The 24,124-nt window shown below is 37.6% G+C and overlaps 1 protein-coding gene across 1 annotated transcript; it reads right to left on the bottom strand.

Moving 5' to 3' along the window:
- Window positions 1-4,392: 4,392 nt before the first annotated feature.
- LOC752254 lies at window positions 4,393-24,124 on the bottom strand. The gene is made up of 6 exons (XM_030997710.1): window positions 22,036-24,124; window positions 9,639-9,764; window positions 8,326-8,468; window positions 7,778-7,858; window positions 7,038-7,273; window positions 4,393-5,006 (listed from the first exon to the last, which is right to left on the bottom strand). The coding sequence occupies exons 1-6, from the start codon at window positions 22,742-22,744 to the stop codon at window positions 4,931-4,933; spliced, it is 1,371 nt and encodes a 456-aa protein (XP_030853570.1). The 5' UTR covers window positions 22,745-24,124; the 3' UTR covers window positions 4,393-4,930.

Genomic DNA, 24,124 nt, shown 5'->3' with positions numbered 1-24,124 from the left:
AAAAAAAAACTCATAGCCCTTTTGATGGATATACAGTTAAGAACCGAACTAATCATACTCCTTGGAAATTTGATGTTTTTGTTTTGTTCTTCGTAACTCAAGAAAGAAATTTGGACCGGTTGAATTAGGGCCTTTACTTCTGGACGTAAGCTTTGATATGTCACATTCTCAAGAAACATAAATCAGGACAAATGAATTATTCACGTACTTATTAAATAACAAAAGTTGGTAAGGGTATGAATAACTAGTTGCTTTCTGTACATTGTTGAGGAAGTTCATCACCAACTGCTTGTTGAAATATTATAAGACTATTATAAACAAATTAACAGAAAAAATCTCGCCAAAGAATGGAACTAGGCTCGACTAGCACTTGTGCTAACTTCTAGTTCCCATTAACAACTCCATCTAAATAAATTAATACACATATTTACGTATATATCTTTTGTACATTTAAAAGTATGCAGATGCATGTCTAAATATCGTTTTAAAACCATTACTGTTCAAATTGACATTACTCTTATGTTTATGTATACATGTATCAGTATTATTGTTTGCATTGTATGATTGTTCATATGTACTGTCATTATTGTGATGTGTTTTTGTTGATAGATTCAAATTCAAATTCAAATAGTTTTGCCATCTTTTAACTCGGCTCATTCATCTTCTCTTCTCCTTTCCTCCTCCCCTCCTCTCGATTATTCCCTCTTTCACTGTCTTATCTCTTCCTAAACGCGAACCATTCATGGTTCTCCTTCTTCATAAGGATATTTTCTCTCTTTATTGACCTAATAGTTTGTATTTGTATTTTTTATAATTCTGGTGCACTCTTGTAGTTTTAGTCCACTCCAGTTCTTGGCATTTTCTTCCCAGTTGATTCTGGGTCTCCCTCCCGGTCTACTTCCTTCCACTCTTCCTTCCAATACAACCTTAAGAGGCTTTGGTGCCTGTAACATGACCAAAGTACCACTATTTGCATGTATATTCGTTATTTTATATGTATCGTATTTTCTTATGTTTATTATTTATGTGCTTTTAACCATGCACGGACTCGCAGAATAACAGCCATTGGCTGAAAAAAGTGTCTCCGTGCTGGAATAAAAATAAAATGAAACAATTTGTTTTATTAACGCATGGACAAGACAATCAATAAATAATGTGTTTTCTTCAAGTTTTGTTAATGACTCACTTATTTTCAGGAGCTTTTGAATAGTTGTTTAGTTATTGTGTGTCTGTAAAGTAGCACTCTTAGGAGTTTTGCTTTCATCTCAACAGTTGAGTATATTTATATAGTAGCTGCGCTATATAAATTGATAAATTATTATTATTATTATTTTCTGGCATTATAAAATACCTGTCTTTTTTGAAAATATTGTTTTATCTCTGCAGGTACCTCTAAATAATCATAATTATTAAAGATAATATGTCCCTTGTGGAGCCAACATCAAATTCAGTATAAATTTGCTGGAATTATGAATATGTCATGTATGTCCTATCTGTGAAATTTAAACATTAACAGTGTCCTAGTATTCAAATTATGCAAGGAAACCCGTTTACCTTCTAGACTTCACTGTCAGACACTATTGAATGACTGACCGACATCTTTTATTCTTTGATAATCTATCTATCAGGCTATAGTTCACCCAGACGTTGGACAAAGCCCTGCTCATAACATTTCCATTCTCTTCTGTCTCTAGCTGTCCTAGTCCAAGCATACATAAAATGAGCTGTAACAGGTAGATGAGCAATTGTCTACATCAATAACCCACTACTTGTAATGGCCAAAATTAAACTGATTGAATCTTTGTGCATCACAAAACGTACGACCATTCGGTAAAAGGGTCTGAAAATCAGACAGTTACTTCAGTTGATTGCAATAACTTGAGTCGATTTGACAACTAATGGTCGTTTTTTTTCCGACTAAAAAGCCATTTTCAAGCCCTTTCGTTTTGAGGGAAGTTCTAAATTAGTGTTGTCTTTCAAATGCAGTTGGAATTTAACCTTTTTCTGGCTGCAAATGGGACATAGTATTTTTAATCCAAACTATTCCCGATGCTACCTTTATATCTAACTCATTTTTTTTACAATCTGCTACGATATGAATAAAAACAACATATGCATCGATTTTGCTCGCTCTATAGTTCCGACTATCGTTCAATTTATTGTTTGTAATGCTAATAAACGACAAATGGAAATTTGCTTGTCTTACCTTTACATGCGTAAAGAATAGATATTACATAGAGAATAAATGACAGTGAATACAATAAATACAAATGAATAATTGAATATACAACTTTTTGGCTGTACAAATAAATAACTATGACTAAATAAATATATGTACCATCAAAGATATCTTTTCTACTCAATCTTTCTCCTCTTTAAAGATGCATTATGAATTTAATCCACAATAAACAAATAGATAGGTACGTAAATATGAGCTTTCATAACATTTTGAAATCAGTGCACTTATTTAATTGAGTTAAACGGTGACATTAACATCTACCACAGTGTCACATAGAGAGATAATAATACGAATACAATATGTGCACTACGATATGTTATTGATATGACGCCTATACATACTAAGGAAAATGACACACAGAATTAGATCCAATTTTTTTTTGCGTATTATATAATTAATACAGAGAGTTTCTCTCGTTTTATCAAAATCTACATCTATTATCATTGAGACAAACATTATCTGTTTACAATTAGACAGATTTTTGTTGTTGATATGTTATATGTAGTAAAGCTAATAACAAATGAAATTATATTAAAATTGTAAAATGTATTGAAAAAGGCAAAAATCAAGGACGTAGTAGTTAATAATATTTTACGCTTTTAAAATAGTCTCAATAATATACAGTATTCAGTATAATAAGAGATCATTCCATAAAGAACTGTCTACATAATAATGAAACTGACATAATTTCCTTCGGTTGTTCTGACCTCGGGTATATTCAAGTTATTTGAATTCCTTTTGCCTTATAACATTGAATACAACTGTAGTGATTTTAATCTAAAAAGCATCTTGGATTCTTATCCTGATGATTTATATTCCGTTGAGACAGCGGAAGTACCAATAAAAATGACTGGATTAATGTTGCAGCCATCCAGTTTCTAATTTGAAATCCGCTCGTGTGATGATTACTTTTGGAGAGTTTGTTGCTGTTTCTTCATGGGCATAAACTGAACTAGATGGAATTTTGACTGCGCGCAGTCAAAAATGATGCCTCCGCCATAGAGCAACTTTACAAACCAAAACGGAAGCAATTTTTAAAATTCAAGTTTGATTGTAATCCATCTGTCGGTTTTAATAATAATGCATTCACAAGCTATTTATAGTCATACATAATGAGCCCCATGACCTTTGACCTGATGACCCTAAAATCTAATCAGTTAATTGGCTCTGCAAGATACATATATACATGTCTTGAGTTTGATAGTAATCTGTCTATTGGTTCTCATTATAATGCGATCACAAGCTATTTGAGCATACATAATGAGCCCTGTGACCTTTGACCTCGTGACCCCAAAATATAATCAGTTCATTGGCTCTGTTAGATACATACATGACCCAAGTTTGGCAGGAATCCATTGACCGGTTCTTGAGATAACGCGATCACGAGCTATTTTTGTAGACATAATGAGCCCTGTGACCTTCGACCTCGTGACCCCAAAATCTAATCAGTCCATTGGCTCTGTTAGATACATACATGACCCAAGTTTGGCAGGAATCCATTGATCGGTTCTTGAGATATTGCGATCACAAGCTATTTTTGAATACATAATGAGCCCTGTGACCTTTGACCTTCGACCTCGTGACCCCAAAATCTAATCAGTTCATTGGCTCTGCAAGATACATACATGATCCAAGTTTAGAGAGAATCCATCAATAATTTTGGTTCTTGAGATAACGCGATCACGAGAACGGGACGTACGGACGGACGGACGTACGGACGGACGGACAACCAGAAAACATAATGCCTCCGGCTACTTTGTAGCGGAGGCATAATAAAATAACTTAATGCTGTACTATTGCATGGGCTGCCCTGATTATCCCTCCGATTGATATTACAACCATTAAAGAGTAAAGTGATATAATAAGCTAATATTATCTTCTTAAACTGTAGACATTGAAGGAGAGTTGAACTTGTACTACTCTCCATATCTGTGTATTTAATATTGTTATGGAAATAAAAACAATATATCGCACACAAATTAGGAATTTTGTAGGTCAATTACTAGGCCTTTGTCATATATTTGATGCTTGGAATTATTAAAAACATATTCAAAAAAGATCATTACAATTAAATGCACAAATTTGCCAATAATGATTAGAATTTCGAAAATTAATTGTATTCCTAGACTCCCCCCCCCCCCCAAAAAAAAAAAAAAAAAAAATCAAATTAAATATGATATAAATATGGACTTACCATTCGATTTACATTAAATTCTTAATAGATTAAATCCTCAAAACTCAATTATTTCAGCAGATGAGAATGCCGGTGTCACGTGTGAGGTGTGAACAAATTGACATTCTTAAAAGACAAATAGGGCACTATTTACATGCTGTGAATCTCCATCATCACCATTAACATCTACATGACACTGCAATGATGATGATGCTATACCCATTTTCTCAATATTGGTAATGAGTTCAATCTGCTATCAAAACAAGCTAATCATGCGACGAAAAGTGTTTACAGCTCTGTAAAGAGGCCCTTCATAAATGATAATGGTAGTAAATAAATATATAAAATAATACGTTTTTGAGCGTGATGATATTTAGAAGAAAATGTCGTCGCTGTCGTCGTCTTCGATGTTAATTCTCCGGTTTTTAAGAAAGGGAGCTCCACTTTGGTTGGCTTGTAAAAGACGTTGGCCTGGTTTCTGATGTCATCTGTCAGATGACTTGGTTACCTCATTGTTGTTAGCGTCTCTGCATGTTTTCCAAGGTGTCTTTGCAAGACCACGTGAACAGGTCTTGCCAAAGCGGTGTCAGCATTCTGCAAAGACAGTACAATGCAAATACAGTAACATATTTCTTAGGGCCACCTCTGAAGTTGAAACATGGATTATCTAGATTTTTATATTTATTTTAAAAAAATATCCAAAATATTTCTTCAAAATGTGTCTGATAACTAAAAGCTCTCGCATACCGACCATACGAAAATGCTCCTAGGACAAATATCCACTAGACGTGTTACTACATAAGATATCTACCCACTAAGAACAAATTCTCCTTCTGCGATAGTTGTTGCACTGAGGACGTCATAATATTGGTATTTGAAGAACACCTAGATATAGATGTGACCAGGCGTGTACGCAGGGGGGGGGGGGGGGTTAAACCCCCTAAATTTTTGTTTAATTGTTAACAAACAAAAAAAAAAAAAATTGTGCTAAAGGAGGCCAAAAAAAAAAGAGAACCAGTTTTTAAATTACAGATCGATTAATCGATCTTATTTACTGGGTGTAAGCCACAAATATATTCAAACTATTGACATTTCTCCCAGGAAGCATTACATTTATAAAATAAAATATTTTTCATGTTATTAGTTATTAGACATTGATCTACATTTGCCACTCTCCACCCAGGTGTTAAATGGGTACCGGTAGGAAGGAATTCCTTAAAATGCTGTGAGCGTCGAAATCGGCAGCCTAGCATAGCCGGGTAATGTTGGAGCGCCTTGAGGACCTTGCAAGGTCGATACGTGCGCTATATAAGAATCCAATATTATTATCATGTTATTAGTTCAATCAATTCTCAATGTATGAGCCCCCTACAGAAATGGGAACTTTTACAAATAAAGATACGTGAATTGACACAAAAATATAAAGTTGGAGATCAACCGAATAGAAAAGGGTTTTTAAAAATGAAGCGTAATGTGCTACAAAAACGTATTGATAACGAAAGTGGAAATAATGATAATGAAAACGACTAAAGAGTCATAAAGGAAGAGCTGGAAATATATTTAAAGTAGAATCTAAAGGAGCTGGTATCAGAGCTAAGGCAAGATGGATGGAAGAGGGAGAAAGAAGTACGAAATATTTTCTCAGCTTAGAAAAACAAGACGAAATATTGATTTTTGTAGTTAGAAGATATTGATGTTAAACTGCAAAAGGTATACTCTAAAAAAAAACAAATTCATCTCTTTCTGACGATTAAAATAACAACACATAAAGAATGTAAACAAGCTGTATACTCAATAACCAAAAACAAAACTCCAGGCTCTGACGGAATAACCGCGAAATTCTATCAGGTGTTTGGAATGAGATCTATGATATTTTAGTTGATGCTCTTTAATATCGAGCGTTTATGCTAATGGGAAAATGGCGAATACTCAAAGGAAAGGACTAATTACATTGATATACAAGAAAGGGGACCTTGAACCACTCGGAGTTCAGAAATTGGAGAACGATCACATTGCTGAATTGTGATTACAATATCATTGCGGCAGTGCTTGCGAACCGTCTTCAAAAAGCAATTGGAAAAATTATTCGTAAAAACCAAAATGTTATTTTATGAAGACTGGTATAATAAAAGTGGTATCATATATTTAAACGATATATGTAACAATTATGCTTTTTTACAAGATACGCATAGGGTACCATTATAAAGATCATAATTGCATTATCCCCGACATTGTATTTGGGAAAGCAGTTAAGTCTGTAAGCCATTTGAGTAGTAAACGGTGGTATAATTTGATGAGTCTTTAACAATGTGCATGATTTTCAAAAGACAAATGTTCGTTTGTGTTTTTCTATGGTATAATGAAACGGTACCGATAAAGCAGCAATGTAATAAAAATGATGAATAAATAAATGTAAAAAAAAAAGTTTGTAAACGAATGGTAAAAGTCTAGATTAGAAATGAAAACCAAAACACGTCGTCCTGGAACGTATCAAACATCATATGTTTTATGAAAGAGGAAAATACCATGGCTATGGACCTAAAATCATGTAGTCGTCACAAATAAGATTGGAAATATATGCCATTTTGTTTGCCAAGTGAGCAAGTAATTTTTATGTTAACATACCCGTTGATTTTCAAGTAGACGCTGGGAACCAAACACAATGCATCAGATGCAGCGTAGTAGATCATCTCTTCTGTTAATGGTCGAATCTTCCAGAAATCTGGCGTCTCAAGCATCTTCTTCACAAAATCATCATCTTTGTGAGATGCGCCCTCTCCGAGGAGCTCACAAAGAGCTTTAAAACCGACTTGGTAGGATCGATTCCTGTTCAGTTGCTCCATTATTGTGCGCATCGCAATCTTGACGAAAATATAACAAATACATACGTTTTTAACACTTCTTGATTTGCTATACTGTCACATCACATTGACTTTTTAAAGTTCCAAAATTGGATAACAATGAGTTGCAAAGTGGATTTAGTGGCACGTTACATAAATTTAGATCATATCAATCAGTTCAAGCCTCGAAACCTCTACCCATTATTAGGGGGCATTTTCCCGAGAAAAAACCCATTTTCCACAATTTTCGAGTGTTTTTTTCGGGTGTTTGCAGGGCAAACACCCGAAAATGTTGCAAATTTTGAAGAAAAAAACGGACCCATTTTTAATGGTATTTTTGTTAATGGTGGGACCCATGTTTTGGGGGATTTTAGTGTGAAAAAGTTACCCATTAGAGCTGCACACCCCGTATGTCCTAATATGTGAGTACCCTCCCCCAGGTCTAAATGACTGAATGTACGAAATTAATTATTGCATCATGGATGAATGCAGTTAGTTTTACGGATAACAAAGATGTTAGCTTACCGACGTATCAAACACGTTCTTGAGTTTCACACCAAACCCATGATACAGGGAGTATGCGTCACTTTTACAATCATGGATAACCTGCAATAAATAGTATAAATTATGTTTTATACAGGGAACATCAATTATGATAAGGGTTTAGTAATTTTAGGCTAAGTATTACAAAAACAATTAGCAAATAGCATTATCACTATTTACATTATTCTATAAAGCAGGTACATTTTTGCTAGATGTTAGATGTCACATAACCCATGCTTTCCGTTTCAACCTTGCATAACATGGTAATTGTCTACCTTTTACAGACTTTGCATTGTATGAGGATATAAAGTGTATGTCCAATATACTAAAGGAAAGAGGGAAATATATCAATAAACATTCAAAAACATTAGGTTTTACCATTGACGCAAATAGTCTTGTTTTTAAGACTGCTTTTGGACTGACAGCCTATCTGAAAATTAAGCAATGCTGTGGGGCAGCTATTTTTCTCTAAATTCAAATCATTCCATTGTAACAATCAAGTTGTTAATCTTATAATCACACAAGTCTACCTTCAGGATGCTGTTATGTTCTAGTATCTTCTTGAGACTAGAGTTTCCTTTGAGAAGCTGAGGGTTCTTGAAGGCGTCAAAGAGGAATGCTTTCCCGTCCCACGTGGAGATCTGAACAAGAGTCAGGCATCCACCCGCTCTTCCTGCACACAACATATCGAGATATGGAATTCAGGGGATGTTTCAACAAGCCATACAAATAGATTTCAAAATTAATCAAAATCAATTTAAGCTTAGAATTGATTTAATGAATAGCCCACAAGCATCACAAAAAACAAAAGATTTTTTTATAATCGCCCCCCCCCCCCCTGGTGTTGGTCTGGTGTGATTAAGAGTAAGACATTAGACAGCAACCCTTGCTAAACCTAAGTATGGATACATTACCGAGACAAACAATATCGCCTACTATACAAACGTAATGCCTAGGTCACATACACAGTGCCCGCGCCGTACGATTTTCCCTACCCGGCGGTAGGACTTTAGAGACCATACGGGACCCTTCCGATTTTCATTGGTCGAGTGAAAATACAAGGCGCCCGTAAGAGTGCCGGTTGGGTTCCGGTCGGATTCCGGCCGGGTGACGGCCGGTAAGCTTATGGGCTCCGTCCGATGAACAGCTAGGGACCCCATGGCTCCCGGGTCCGGCCGGGGTCCTCGAGGCGACCGGGTGGGTGCTGTGCGGTGCACTGAACAATGTGTCCTCTGACATCCGCACCGCGTACCTATGGCGTATTCAATTGGCGTAGGCCTACCTACGCATACGATTGCGTATAACAGGAGTAGGGTTGCGTACGTTTACGTAGTCCTGGCGTAACGGGTACGTACATGTAGGGACGCTTATGGTTGCACATGGTTGCTTATTGTGTGCGCAAATAGGATCTAGGACGCATTAATTGATTTATACGTTTTTACTGCTTCGTCGGATTGGCGTAGGGTAACTTACTATCGCGTAGGCATGGCGTACGGTAGCGTAGTGTTGCGTAGTATTGTGTAGACTAGCGTAGCAAATGCGCACGCTTTGCGTCTAGTGTCTACGCCGTAAAGAACGCGAACAAAGTTAAACATGTTAAATTTGTTGCGTCCACCTCGCGTACCACTCGTCAATCAGCGTAAAGTTACGTTGCCAGCGTAGTACAGCGTACGCTCGGCGTGGTTGGTACGCAACACTCACTGACGCAACTATACGTATGGCCCGGTGTGAAAGGGGCTTAAGCCAGTCAATAAAATGACGCATCGTGTGTAACTTGCTTCCATGTCAAACTGCTATTTAATACAAACTATCACTGATGCATGACCTGCATTAATTCACTTACCTAATCCGACACCTTCACAATCGAGTCCGATGACCACAGTCTCTCTTCTAGACTGGTCAAGGATCGGATCAAGAACTCGATTACAGTCCTCCACATAATCGATGATTTGGGTTTGACTGAGCACATCTACAGGGAATGAAAGTAGAAGTTTTGTATAAACACTTATTCAATTCAATTCATATCAATTCAATTCAATTCAATTTTATTTCATTCAGTTTAAAAAGACAACATTTCATATAACAACCAGCTATATAACATATAATACACATTAAGAACATATTTGACATTTGGACATAAAATAAACTGAATAGGTTGCAACCTGAAAGGAAAAAAATAATCCTTATATAAAGGTTGACCCTTTTTTATAATAAAAAAATATGAAATATATCCGTTACTAAACATTATACTATACTCAAATCAAGACAACAAACATACAACAAACAAATAAAATATGTCTTGAACTTAAATGATTATTGCAGTTTATCTAAAAGAAATTTCTTATACCTACGTTTAAAAACATTTACACTAACAGAATTATGAATATAATGGGGAAGAGTGTTCCATAAAAAGGGTCCTTGGAAAATAATTATTTTTTGGTTTAGTACTGTACGAGTCAATGGCAAGTGAAATTGTTTAGCATTTCTAGTATTATAACTATGAACATTACAGTTTAAAATAAACAATTTGGAAATATAATCAGTGATAAGATTGTGGTGACATAAATACATAAAAACACCTACTTGTAATAAATATACATCCCTATATTGCAACATGTTTAATGAGTAAAATATTGGATTGGTATGGGCAAGAAAAGAAGAATGATTAATAATTCTTATTGCACGTTTTTGTAATTTGAACAGTCTATCTTGATAAATTAATGCAGCATTGCCCCATACAATAATACCATAATGTAAGTAAGGGTACACAATTGCATAGTATATCATTTTGAGTATAATTTTAGGGAGAGATTTCAATCTGTACATGACACCAATACTTTTAGATAATTTGTTGCAGATGACACCAATATGATTAGACCAGGAGAACTTATCATCAATAATAACACCCAAAAACTTTGCTGAAGAAACTCTATGAATGTTTACATTACCTAGTTTGATTGTTATTGAGTCTTTATTTAGTTTCTTTTTGGTAAAAATCATAAAATTGGTTTTCTTTTCATTAATGGAAAGTTTATTAGCGTAAAACCATTGAACAATTAATCCAATCTCAATATTAATGATAAGAGTAGTAGTAGTAGTATAGTAGTAGTGGTAATGAGTATAATGACAAAAATATTATAATACTATGACGGTATTGTAGTAACCAAATGTCACGATTTTTAACTTTTGCATGTAAAATAAAGTTTTACGAGTTTTATGCATTGATTTGTACATGTTTGATATGTATTGTTATCCCATTTTCAAGATGGCGGCTAGGGAGAATTAATTTCCCTTGCGTGGTACTTCACTCCGATCCGCTGTCTGGCTTTGCAGACCGTGTTCTAACTGGTTTTATATGCCTCTCTTTAGAAATCTAGCCATCTGATTGGTCGAAATTGGAGTCATGATTTTAGCCATGCCCGCCTACCGATCAATAGTCTTTTAAAAGATGCCCGCATGCCCACCTACCGGTCAATAGTATTTTGAAAGATTTTGGTGAGATCCCCATTGGTTAACGTGTAAACAGTTTCTTTGTGCGAGCGCGGATACAAAATACAGTTCAGTGTGTGTGCGATTCCCGAATTATTGTAAAATTCAGAGATTTACAGACAGTGTCTCAGATTTTCTGAGATGTTTTAACCAGTCTTTACTCAAGAAAAGGATAAAGCAGGGACATCTCCCTGGATAAAGTAAGAATTCTTTGCGGGTTTTTGTGTGAATTCGGTATATAAAAGAAATACAGACTGCTTTAATATTTGAGGCATATTTGTTTTTTAGGCTCCGTGGGACGTTACATCCTGCTATCACCCCCTCACCCCTCGCCCCTCGGCATCTGTTTAAAAAAAATTATATTCTAGTATGATGTAGACTTTTCATTGTTACGTATAGCGCGCATACTGACATGTTTTTATACTGCTTTGATGTAAACATTTATTCATTTGTATATATTTTTCCCATTTGCTATGTTTTCTTTATATATATATATATATGTTTTTGAATGCTTTTTTTTTATATGATTGTATGTTTGATAATTATAAACTTGCATTTTTAGTCTTTGGACTTTTTGATAAGTCTTGAATAAAACCTCATTTAAAATTGAATTGAATGTTGGAGTATACGCGTATTTCAAATTATAATTCAACCAATCACGCTGCAGTACGTGGTGGTTGAGGCTTCGTTATGATTTTCCATGTGGAAATCAGTGGGATTTTTTATGTCGGTACACGCAGGTTGCTACTGTGTTGAGTTTACCGTGCCGGTCAAAGTTTTATCCAACGAGGATTAAACGACTACGTCCCCGGACCACTACCCGTGGACTTGCTGACCAGACGTCTTGCATTTTTTCAAGATTTATTTCTGACGACTCTTTTTGACATTGTTGACATCGCCTTTTATTCGACAACATGCAGTGAGAAAAGTACTTTTTATCTATCGTTCATAATAGCTCCGATGAGTCTCATTTGACAACGCACCCTATCGTCAGAGTCCAGTAGCCTAACCGTGTGTTAGCATGTGGACTTTTACCCCAAAAAATCGTTAAAAATTCATTTTTTGTTTAAAAGAAAAGCATCCACCCCGACGTACGTTGACACTAGCTCTTTCATTGGAACCCTCATGTCCCATTGACTTTTGAAAGTTCACCCACCGTAAATTGATCAAAATAGGTCGCAAGCTCGCCATTGCATATATAACGCATGTGTAATAAGTCAAACTTTGGACGCAATTTACCACGCGATTGTAAGATTATAGGTTAGGCACACGAAGGATAACAAGCATGAATTATCATAGATCAGTTCTGCTTGGTTCATTATGTCCACTTCAGCCAACCCCCCCCCCCCCACCGTACGGGCAAACAATTTTGCCGAGGTAAGCAAAAACATGAATATTCATGACACACCATGGACTATTCGATTATTTACAGAGGGGTGCAATTGTGCACCATATCAAACTCCCCTACTTTCAGTCAAGTATTTCATTGTATTATGTAGTTTGGTAGGTTTATTTTACTAACTGTTTAATTATCAGATATCAATGATAGTTTAAAGATATGTAAAGGGGTCTTGTAGTTTATATTTAGCAAAGCAATCTCACATACAAAATCACTATCAAGTGTCGTCTGCTCCGCCGATTGCCGTCTGCTATACGTTCAAGACACATATTTATCTGTGGACTGTGATGTAGACAGTTTACTCGTCATTGTAGATATATGATTAGCCATCTGACACACATGCAATTACCACACACACGAACACTCTCACTTCCCCTTCCCGACACACAATTTCCGCACACCCGGTCAGGCGCGGATCCAGGGGGGGGGCCGAGCGGGCCTTGGCCCCCCCCCCCCCCCCCCGCAAAAAAAAAAAAAAAAAAAAAAGGAGAGAGAGAAAAGGAAAAGAAGGGAAAGGGAAAGAGGAGAGAAAGGGGAAAAAAGAGGAAGAAGAAAAGAAGAGAGGGAAGAAGGAGATCGGGGGGGGGGCAAAAGGACCAACCTTCCTCCTCCAATCAAAAAATAAAAGAGAAGGAAAGAAAGGGAAAGAAAAAAGGAAAATAGGAGATAAAGGGAAGGAAAAAAGAGGAAGAAAAAGAGAAAAGAAGGGGGATATCAGTTGCAATTTTCCCGCCAACAAGTTGTGGATCGAGGGGAGGCAAAAGGCCCTTGCCTCCCCCCCCCCCCCCGTCCCCGCTAAACAAAGAGAGAAGGAAGGAAAAGGAAAAGAGGAGAGCTAAAAGGGAACAAAAAAGAGGAAGAAGAAAAGAAGGGGAGATCAGTCAACAATGTGTGGAGCGGAGTGGGGGCCAAAATGACCTTGCCCCCCCCCCCCCAGTAAACCTAAGTGAGAGAGAAGGAAGGGAAGGGAAAGGGAAAGAGGAGAGAAAGGGAAAGAACAAACAGAGAATGAAGAAAGGTAAGGGATATCAGTTGTAATTTTCTCGTCAACAAGGTGTAAATCGGGGGGGGGGGGCACTGACGTACTGATAGGGGAGGGGGGGGGGGCTTTGGGGAAATCAAATTCAAACGTGTTTTTTTTTTCTAATTCCATAACGGTGGTTTACAAATAATGCAGAAATGACATAATTTTCCCCAATTTTTCCTCACTTTTAAGTAAATTGTACTTTTTTATGCGTTTGTTGGAAAATGACAAATTCCTAAATAGCCAGGCAAGAAAATGCTTCTTGAGATGCCTACATGTCAGGGCCCGCGGAACGACGGGGATCGGGATCCTCGAGCCCCCCCCCCCCACCTTTTTTTTGAAAAAGTATATTAAAGAGAAATAGAAAGAAAGAGAGCAAGAAAGAAAAAATAGTTAAATGCCAGTGTCACATTATAATGAGGTATCAAAATATGCTCATCTGACCATGATTAAATTAAATGCCTAAAACCACGAGGGCTCTGCCCCCTGGGTTCCACCTAGGGCCCTAAGGTGGGCCCTTAGATGCTCATCTGACAGTAATTAAACGCCTAAAACCCCTGAGCTTCCGGGGGCTCTGCCCCCTGACCCCAACCAAGAGCCCTAACGGGCGGGCCTCTTGATACTCATCTGACCGTAATTGAGTGCCTAAAACTCTGGAGATTCCGGGGGCTCCGCCCCCTGAACCCCACGCCAATTAATGACCTGCCAGTGTCACAATTAGGTATCAAAACAATGCTCATCTGACCTTAATAAAATTCCTAAAACCCCTGAACTTCCGGGGCTCTGCTCCCTGGACCCGCCTAGGGCCCAAAGGCGGACCCCTGAATGCTAATCTGACCGTAAATTATTGCCTTAAACCCCTGAGTTCCGGGGCAGACAAGGTATCAACATATGTTCATCTGACCGCAGGCGCGTAGCCAGGGGGGAGGGGGGGGCGGTCGGGTGGTCCCCCAAAAAACGCCGGCCAAAAAAGAGAGGAGTGAAAAGGAAAAGGACGTAGGAAGAAAAGGGAGTAGACAAAGAACATTTTTGAAATTCAGACAAAGATTAAGAGTCGAGAACGGTACGAATCGTCTGCTTTCTCTAATGATTTAATGAAACGTAAAAGCTTCCGCGCTTCGCGCGGGAGGTGAGGAAACATAATTCAGACGAGGATTATATTTGGGAACGGTACAACGAATCGTCTTCTTTCTCTAATAATTTATTGAAATGTCAAAGCTTCCGCGCTTCCCGGAGGAGGGAGGGGGAAACTCGCTCCTCCCTGCACCCACCCCCCCCCCCCAATTACGTCACTGCTGGTCACCATAACGTACCAATATTATTTTGGCTCGCATGATTTCAAATTTGGGCCCCTCCCCCTAAGAAATCCTGGATCCGCACCTGATTCACTTGTTCACTTGAACTACATGTTAACAAGTAGATTGTATATATTGTTTCGAGCTTTCTATACTAAGAGGTGTCTACGATTACACACTCATAGCCTTGAGCTCGAATTGGAGCCACCATAAAGGGTCGAGATATCTCTTGACCTCAACACGCCGATCAAAACAAATGAAAAGAATCACGCGACGCAAATCTTCAATCTTTTTACTTGAACTTGATTGTCGCTTTATTCCTTAAACTTTTGCTGGTAGCATAATGAGTGTATGAAATCAAAGGCGTAGAAAGGGAGGTTGGGAGAGGAAGAAGGAAACAATGCGAACGCAAGAATTTTAGGTGAGCCTGGTAGGCTATACAGGCGGTTCCATTTCCGGTCGCCCAATGTCGGTCCGCCCCCTTACAAAGTCGCCCTCAATTGGTCATGTCCCCCCTCCCCCCCCCCCCCGATTTTTTTTGTTGGCGATTTTGGGATTCTTGGTCAGCTCGCCCCAGCTTTTTTGGTAATTTCGCCCCTAAATTTGCTGTTTTAATTTGATGCCTTTTACAAAGTCAAGCAATTATTGGTTCCTAGCACTAGGGTCTGCGTTACCCTAACTCTAACCCTAACCCCAGGACACCGGGCCCCGCGTTACCCTAGGACACCGGGCCCCTGCGTTACCCTAGGAAACCAAGGTCCGTATTAACCTTACTCTAACCCTAACCCTAACAATAAATAATGTTTTTTTCCCATGTTTTACATATTATATTATTATCAGGTATATCGGTAAAAACCGGTATATCACTTTGAGTCACATATCTATATTTGTTTCAGATTTGTTGGGGGTACAATATTGAACTCTTAAATTCAATTTTATTGGTCCAAAAGAAAATTCGTTGCGTTTAAATGCATTATTTTCACAGAGGGGGGCCCCAAAACGCCGGCCAAAAAAGAGAGGAGTGAAAAAGGAAAAGGACGTAGGAAGAAAAGGGAGTAGACGAAGAACATTTTTGAAATTCAGACAAAGATTAAGAGTCGAGAACGGTACGAATCGTCTGCTTTCTCTAATGATTTGAAACGTAAAAGCTTCCGCGCATCGCGCGGGAGGGGGAAAATGAAATTAGACGAGGATTAAAAGTAATAACGGTAGGCCTACAACGAATTGTCTTCTTTCGCCAATGATTTAATGAAACGTAAAAGCTTCCGCGCTTTGCGCGGGAGGGGGGAAACTGAATTTAGACGAAGATTAAGAGTCGATAACGACACAACGAATCGTCTTCTTTCTCTCAATGAAACGTAAAAGCTTCCGCGCTTCGCGCGGGAGGTGAGGAAACATAATTCAGACGAGGATTATATTTGGGAACGGTACAACGAATCGTCTTCTTTCTCTAATAATTTATTGAAATGTCAAAGCTTCCGCGCTTCGCGGAGGAGGGAGGGGGAAACTCGCCCCTCCCTGCACCCACCCCCCCCCCCCCAAAAAAAAAATTACGTCACTGCTGGTCACCATAACGTACCGATATTTGGCTCGCATGATTTCAAATTTGGGCCCCCTCCCCCCCCCTAAGAAATCCTGGATCCGCGCCTGCACCCGGTTCACACATACCCAATGGCACACCCTGTAACATAGTGGAACATTCTACGAAATTTACAATTTTCCTGCAAAATAGACCCCTTGAATCATGTATTTTACCATATTCTGATGACATGGATGCACGCCAAGATAACAATGACTGCGTTTCCATACAGAAATAAAACTATAGTTTGCGATTAGAAATAGTCAATTTTTCGATAGTTTCACAAAATATATTTGCCGCCTCATACAATATGACGTCATTGACAGCTGATTGGCTATAGTTTGGTAGTGACGTCGAACTAGCTACGTTTGTGCTGGCTTTGGTCCAATGAGCGAAAACGAGAAAACCGGAGCAATATGTTCATCATCGTCATCGATGCTGATTCGATTCGATTTGCTGAAATATTAACGATCCTTTTTTGTGCTTGATTTTTTTATGATTGTTTAATGGTGTTTTTGTACGATTCATTATATTTGTGCATTTTTGACCGTGGCGAGATTAACCTCGAGGTGAGTTTTATACTCCCTTGAGACGACTCCGTTGATATTTTATCCAGTGATAATTGTTATTTTTATGTTAATTATTGTCGTCTGAGAGAGTTGTTTGCTCTCTTAGATACTTGATTATAGTGTGTATTTTGTGTGTGCCCGAACAATTTATACGGACCTTGATTATTGTCACAATCACTTCACGACGAGTGGTAAAAAATATAAGACTTTATGGGTGACAGTGTAAAGAAGTCTGTTTTTATCACGAATTGTGAATTTTGATGCATGTAAATGAGCAATCCTTTAATAATAACTTTACACAAGTACCAGTCTTAATTTTCATTGGTTTGATTGGAAATCATTTTTTTAAAGTAGGTAAAATATATTAACCAATTCTATCAATGAAAAAAGGCCGTCCTAATAACTATATGACGGAAAACATAAACGTATATAAAATTATGAAAGATAAATCACTATTATATAGTATATACGCATAATAAAATGAATATAGATTTTGAAATAAAGCACGGGGCCTTGTCTAAAGAAATTTATTAGGTGGTCTGTCAACGACAGATCCCCTATTGTTTTCGTCAGAATTTTCTTTCTTATTATTATTTCTTTATTTTTATTTATTTTACCCCTTTTTTTGTTCACAGGATAACTCAAGATCGGTTCAATCAATTTCCTTCAATTTTAGCACAGTCATAGGTCATTGTCATGAGACGTGACAGTAACATTTTCAAGGTCATCAAATCTTCATGACGTCATCCAGCCGCCATTTTGTGTTTTTTTGTGGCACTTTTTACTCATGATCATATCTTCATAACGGAAAAGCATTTCTCATTCATATTTATCACGATTAAGGTCAATATCCGTCCGGTCAATTTCAGGTCAAAAAATGCGCGCGAGCATGCGTACGTCCGCGCGTCAGCTCGCGCGCAAAATGTTCAAAATGCTCAAAATCATATCAAATTAATTTTGCATACGTTTCAGGCCATTTTAAGCATTTTGCAAAAAAAAAGCGAACACGTGCATGCGCGCGCGTTTTCGCGCGTACTGGTATTTTACAACATTGAATCGCCAATTTTCCTCTGTCATCATATTTGGCACATTTTTGTCAAGCATTTTGATACCTTGTTCACCTTTTTCTGACCATTAATAACGGAATGAGCGTCCGTTTAAGATAATTTCCGTGCGTGCGAGCTCTTGTAATACATAGCATACATGGGCAAAAACATGCCTATACAAAATCCATTGTAGCGCTTAAGGATGTAGGGTGAACCCAATTTTGTTTCCATATTTTGATAGAGTATGAATTGGAGATATGATTTCATTTCTCATTTGACCCTCAATTAACTCATGACGTCATCATAATGTTCTCCCAACTCAAAATTTCAATTTGCATATTATGACGTCAGTAGATTTCTGGAAAATCGACTGTATCTCTGTAAATATTGATCGATTTTCTTCCAAATTTTGATATGATCTAGCTTAGACGATTCTCTACAAACACAGTCAACACAATATTTCATTTTGACAAAGGTATCATGGCGTATTTTTGCGATTAAAGGTGGCATGTCAATTTTTCACATTTTGCGTTTATTCTCTATGGGACATGACTTTTTCTCAAAACTGGATTCTACATCCTGTCTTTCGCGAGCAATATCTCCGTCGTTTTAGCTTTGTTTTCGCTGAGCTTTGAGTATGTTGTAGCTGAGACAATAAGCTATCATAAGTGTGCAATTTATTTCTCGATCAGATGCCGGGATCATGCTCATATTTCACTTGCAAAGTGGGATTTTGAGAATTTCATTTTCCGTTTACGTGTAATCGCTATGGGAAATGTTTTGGTTAGTTTTGGTATATCGGTAACGCACTTGACTTCGGACCTCGAGATCCCTGGTTCGAGTCCGGGAGTCTCCAACAATTTTTTTTCTTCATTTTTTTTCTTTTTTGACTTTTCAATGATCATAACATTGAAAACAGACCACCTAATTCGTCCCCATGACGAATTAAATTTCTAGTATTATATTATAGAAATATTAAGTTTCGTTTATATATATATATATATCTATGTGATTGTTACTGTTATTCAGTTATTGTATTAAGAAAAATGCAGAAATAAAATTATATAAAAAAATCAACCTAATCTAATTATCAAAATTATCAAATATACGAAATCAAATAAAAATGAAATACAGAGAGCTCTCTCGCTTATGAATATGATGTAATGGTTGCTAAACATTGGTAACTTCATGTTCTATTTGGTGTAATGGAGCCCCCATCCCACTTTCAGAATTATTAAGCTTCGGAACAATTTCATTTTCAGACCAATGAACCTTTAGAGTAAAGCAACAATTTTGAATCATTAACCCAATTCCATTTTCTCATACATGAACATTCTGGTACAGGATAAATTTTTCGGAATTACGAAGCTTCATGAAAAGAAAATGTTGGAAATATGATGCGCATGTGATAAAAAAAAACACGATACTTGATACTTTATTACTCTACATAGCGCCACGGTACATATATCTAAATGTAAAGGATTGGAAATCCATGTTGGGGGAAGTCGTTTTAGGGATCCCTTACTATCATGCCTAGTTACAGAAGTGATGCTTCTATAAAACCTTGAGTCTGATAATAAGTGTTATACCAGATACCCCCACTAGGTGTTCAGGATGATAACTTGATATTATTCAGGGCGTTATTAAATGAAGGTTGTTATCAATACCCCAGCCGCCATTAACCCGGATGTGAGAAAAAATAGGTGACACGACATTTGCTCCTGCGACAATTGCTCCGGGCTTTATTTCGTCTAAGATGTAGGGTTAGGGTTAGGGTTTCAATAGGGTTTTATGTTAGGTTTAGGGTTAGGTTTAGGGTAGGGTATAGTGTTGAATCCAGGGTTGAAGTTAGCCATTCGATTAGTGTATGAAATTTACAGCGGAGCAATTGTCGCCGGAGCAAATGTCATGGAATCAAAAAATATCATAATTATAAAACTGTTTGCTATCTATCCAAACTTCATTATTATCATAACAGTTCATATTAGGCCCCTTTGGCATTATCCGTTCATTGTCTTATCCTATATTGAAAATTGATGAGATATAATAATTTAACTTGTTGTTATCATCGTTAGATTTAAGTTAGAATAAGAGAATTACTAAAACACCTACTAATTCGAACTTGTTTTGGATTGGGTTTTACTCCCCGTGATGCCATCCACGCATGGACTGCATCCTGGCCTCCGCATCCGTGTTTAAATGTAGACGTCACGGCTAAATATCTTTTTGGTGCGCCATAAAATTGTTTTCTATCTTAATTATAAACTATTTTGAGGAATAATTCGTCCCACACTTCATAAACAAAACTTGTTATAATATGCAATATACATCGAATTAAACATAATTAAAATATGTAAAAAGATAAAAAGCAATCCAGAGTGCAGAGAAACTAAAAATAACAGACTTCTGTAATACATAATTTGTTTAAATCAATCAAAGACAAATGAATAAAACATGTTGAAATATAAAAGCTTTTTCGAGGGAAATGGGTGGACCAAATTGAATAACCTCTTGTTTTTTCTTCTTCTTGAGACCCACCTGCATGCCAGGAAGATCCTACAGGAGTGAACTACAGAGGAGACTTATCTCAGACAATCAACGGTCATACTTGTCAAGAATGGACGTCTCAGGATCCCCATCAACACGATACGACTCCAGCTAACTATCCTAACGCGGGACTAGACGACAACTATTGCAGAAACCCGGATGATTATGAGACTGCTTGGTGTTACACCACCGATCCTGGGAAAAGATGGGAGGCTTGTGATGTAGGTTTCCTTGACCCTAGATGCCAAGGTAACAATGCATTTTGGTGTTTCATCGGGTATAAATGTCTTTTTTAATGTCAAACAGCAACAATCAAATAAACTAAGCGCACAAATCTTGAATATGTTTAGTTCTATATTAATACTTATAACTTTTGATTTTTTCCCTCAGGAACAAGTCCAGGAACAACACCAGGAACCACTCCGGCTACAACACCTGCAACAACACCTGGAACATCGCCAGGAACGACACCCGGAACAACACCTGGAACAACACCTGTGACAACGCCAGCTACAACACCTGGAACAACACCTAGAACAACACCAGGCACAACACCAGGTTAGGTCAAGTTTTGTTTGGGGTTTAAAGTTAGACACACTACTGTACTTTCAAGGAGTTGGGTTCTCTGAATGTCATTTCCAATGCCAAACGGCAACCAATAATCAAGTAAACTAAGCACACAAATCTTGAATATATTTAGTTCTTTATTAATACATATAACTTTTGATTGTTTCCCTGTACCAACTCCTTTGAATATTAAAACACGTACAATCGCAAATAATGTAATAAACAACCATATTTACTTTGTTATTACCCTATTATCACTTGATCCATTACTTTTTGAGTGTAATCCTTATGGGAGATGACTTTTTCTCAAATCTGGATTCTACATTCTTGTCTTTTGCGAGCAATATCGCCGTTATTTCGGCTTGATTTTTGTTGATTTTTTAGTATGTTGTAGCTGAGACTATATACTATCTAAATGTTCTCTCATTTTTTTTCAGTCTGATGTCATCGTGGTCTGTTGATGATAATCATCATCATCATGATGATGATGATCATCATCATCGTCATCCCCATTACTATCAATTAGATCATCATCATCATGATCATCATGATGATCATCATAGTTTACATGTCTATATAACTTCTCCCTTTCTCAATATAGTAAATATTATAATCTATCATAAGACTTGAAGACAGACCACCTCATTCGTCCCCATGACGAATTAAATTTCTAGTTCCTATTGTAAATTAAAAAAAATATATAATAAACAAAAATGATCAGTTACCTTTGAAATCAACAGGGTCACCAGCAGCAGATGCAGCAGCGGTCTGTCTTCTCTTCATTGGAAGTTGTATCTCCAGGGTCTTCTTGGTAAGGGCTGAATTGAAAACTTCCTCGCTAAACCCACAACAGCGCTTCACAACGCTTAATGAAATCGTGAAATATTGAGGACAATTCAGGATGAATCTTTCCAGATTCCCTTCTGTCGCTAAATAACGGCCGATTTCAGGGATTTCCTTGACTTTGAAATGTGATTTCGCGAGAGGAAGAAGCTTCTGAAGTCGTATGTTGTTGAGCATGGTTGTGATCTGCAGTAGTGCCGAGATGATCCGGCCGACAGCCTCTCGTGGCACACCACTGAAGCTGCTGACGTCTGTAAAATACCTCTCGGGATCGTTGAACTGACTTAATTGCGGCGCTGGTTCAATGTCTTTCCTGAAAAACTTCACTTCCCATTGAGAATTTCTCCTCACCGTATTGCGAAAGTGTTGAGGAATCTTTGACAGAACCTCCTCAGACATTGGAACAACTCGAACCTTAAGCCAAGTATTGATTTCCAGTATTTCACGGAGATCGGAAATGTACGAACCCGTGCTACGGCAAGCAGCCGACGTATCGAGGCGAGCATTCCCGGCCCGACCTGATACCGAAATATTTGCAAAACCTCTGTCGATTCGCACTATGTGACCACGCAATTCGTCTTTCTCTTCCATATTCCTTTCTTCTCGCCGCTCAACAGTTGGAATGAAAAGATGTGGTCTGTCACTGATGACTATATATATCTGTAGCTCAGCAAGCAAGCAGCTAGCTGTGGCTCGTTTCGTCGAGTGGGGAATCCCCGCACAAAATTGTCCGGAAGTGACGAAGTAGGAGGGTAGTCTACTTTTTCGGAATCTATGCTTTTATTTTTATCAGTACGTGATCAAGAGAATTTTCAAATTCTATTTGTGTTCCATGTATATCATGCTGTCTGACATGTCAGACTCCTTACGCAACTAAATATAAATAATATGGTTCATATCATGTTCAATTTAAACCTTGAAATCATCATCGAAATCAACAAAGTTCAAAGGAGTGGTTTGAAGACCGGAAAAGTAGGCTGCTCAGTGGATGTACGCAAGCGCAGTGAGTACTGTGTTATGTCGCAACCACTGCTGTCAACGACAAAAACTAGAACAGTTGTTGCAACATAGAGAAGCAATATTCCTCTACCCCCCTTACCTCGTTGCGAAATAGTCAACCCTGTTTTCTGTAACCAGGGACCATGCGGTAATCGCAACCATTGTTGTTTTTTAAAAGAAATATTTCATCGTTTTTGTTTATCCTGATCTTTGTCATTTCTTTCAATTAGTATATCATGTGATGTACTAAAATTAAGGTTTATAGCTGTATCAGTTACCTCCCATCCTATTCGTTATCAATCGAATTATATCCGTTCAAAATAAAATGAAATGAGAATCAGCCGATTTAAGTAAAAACAAAACAAACAAGCTAACTAAATAGCACGAAACCAAACTTTTTTATCATGACTTATGTATTTGAAACAGATCTAAAAGGTTAATAATGCATGTAGACAATGAAGAGAATTCTAACCTATTTTACAAGACAAAGTACACTGTGCCAGAGCCAATCGCCGGGGAATACCACATGGGAAATTTCATTGAGTTCTATTAAAATAATGAGGTCAATGTCACGTAGTTGAATAAACGAACAAAGATGATATAATAATAACAATAGCAGTTTGCACAGCGTTAAACTTTGGTAAATTTTGGAATGGAAACGATTATTTGCTTCCAATGCTGTGGTTCTACCCCACGAGCAAGCGATATTGTTCGTGACAGAGGAAGAAATTTCAAGAGCAGGCGCGGATCCAGGGGGGGGGGGGGTTCCCCCCCCCGACCAAAAAAAAAAAGCCCCCAAAAATCAGTAAAAAAAAAAAAGTTGTGACCAGAAATTTACCATTTTTTTGTTGCTCATGAGGGGGGGGGGGAATAACGGCCGGAACGATTTTCAAACTTCCGGGGGCAAAAAACGAGAAAAAAAAATTAGTACACACTACCCTCTCTCTCTCTCTCTCATCTTCCCTCTCTACC

This window comes from Strongylocentrotus purpuratus, unplaced genomic scaffold, assembly GCF_000002235.5.
Source record: "Strongylocentrotus purpuratus isolate Spur 01 unplaced genomic scaffold, Spur_5.0 spur5_scaffold_4, whole genome shotgun sequence".
Classification (NCBI taxonomy): Eukaryota; Metazoa; Echinodermata; class Echinoidea; order Camarodonta; family Strongylocentrotidae; genus Strongylocentrotus; species Strongylocentrotus purpuratus.
This window is presented reverse-complemented; position numbering and strand designations above follow the sequence as displayed.

Coding starts and splice junctions, on each gene's coding strand:
- LOC752254 (XM_030997710.1), bottom strand. CDS start 22,744: ATGGAAGAGAAAGACGAATTGCGTGGTCACATAGTGCGAATCGACAGA. Junction 9,765..22,035: donor TGACCCTGTTGATTTCAAAG/GTAACTGATCAT, acceptor CATTCCCTGTAG/ATGTGCTCAGTCAAACCCAA. Junction 5,007..7,037: donor GTCTACTTGAAAATCAACGG/GTATGTTAACAT, acceptor CTGTCTTTGCAG/AATGCTGACACCGCTTTGGC.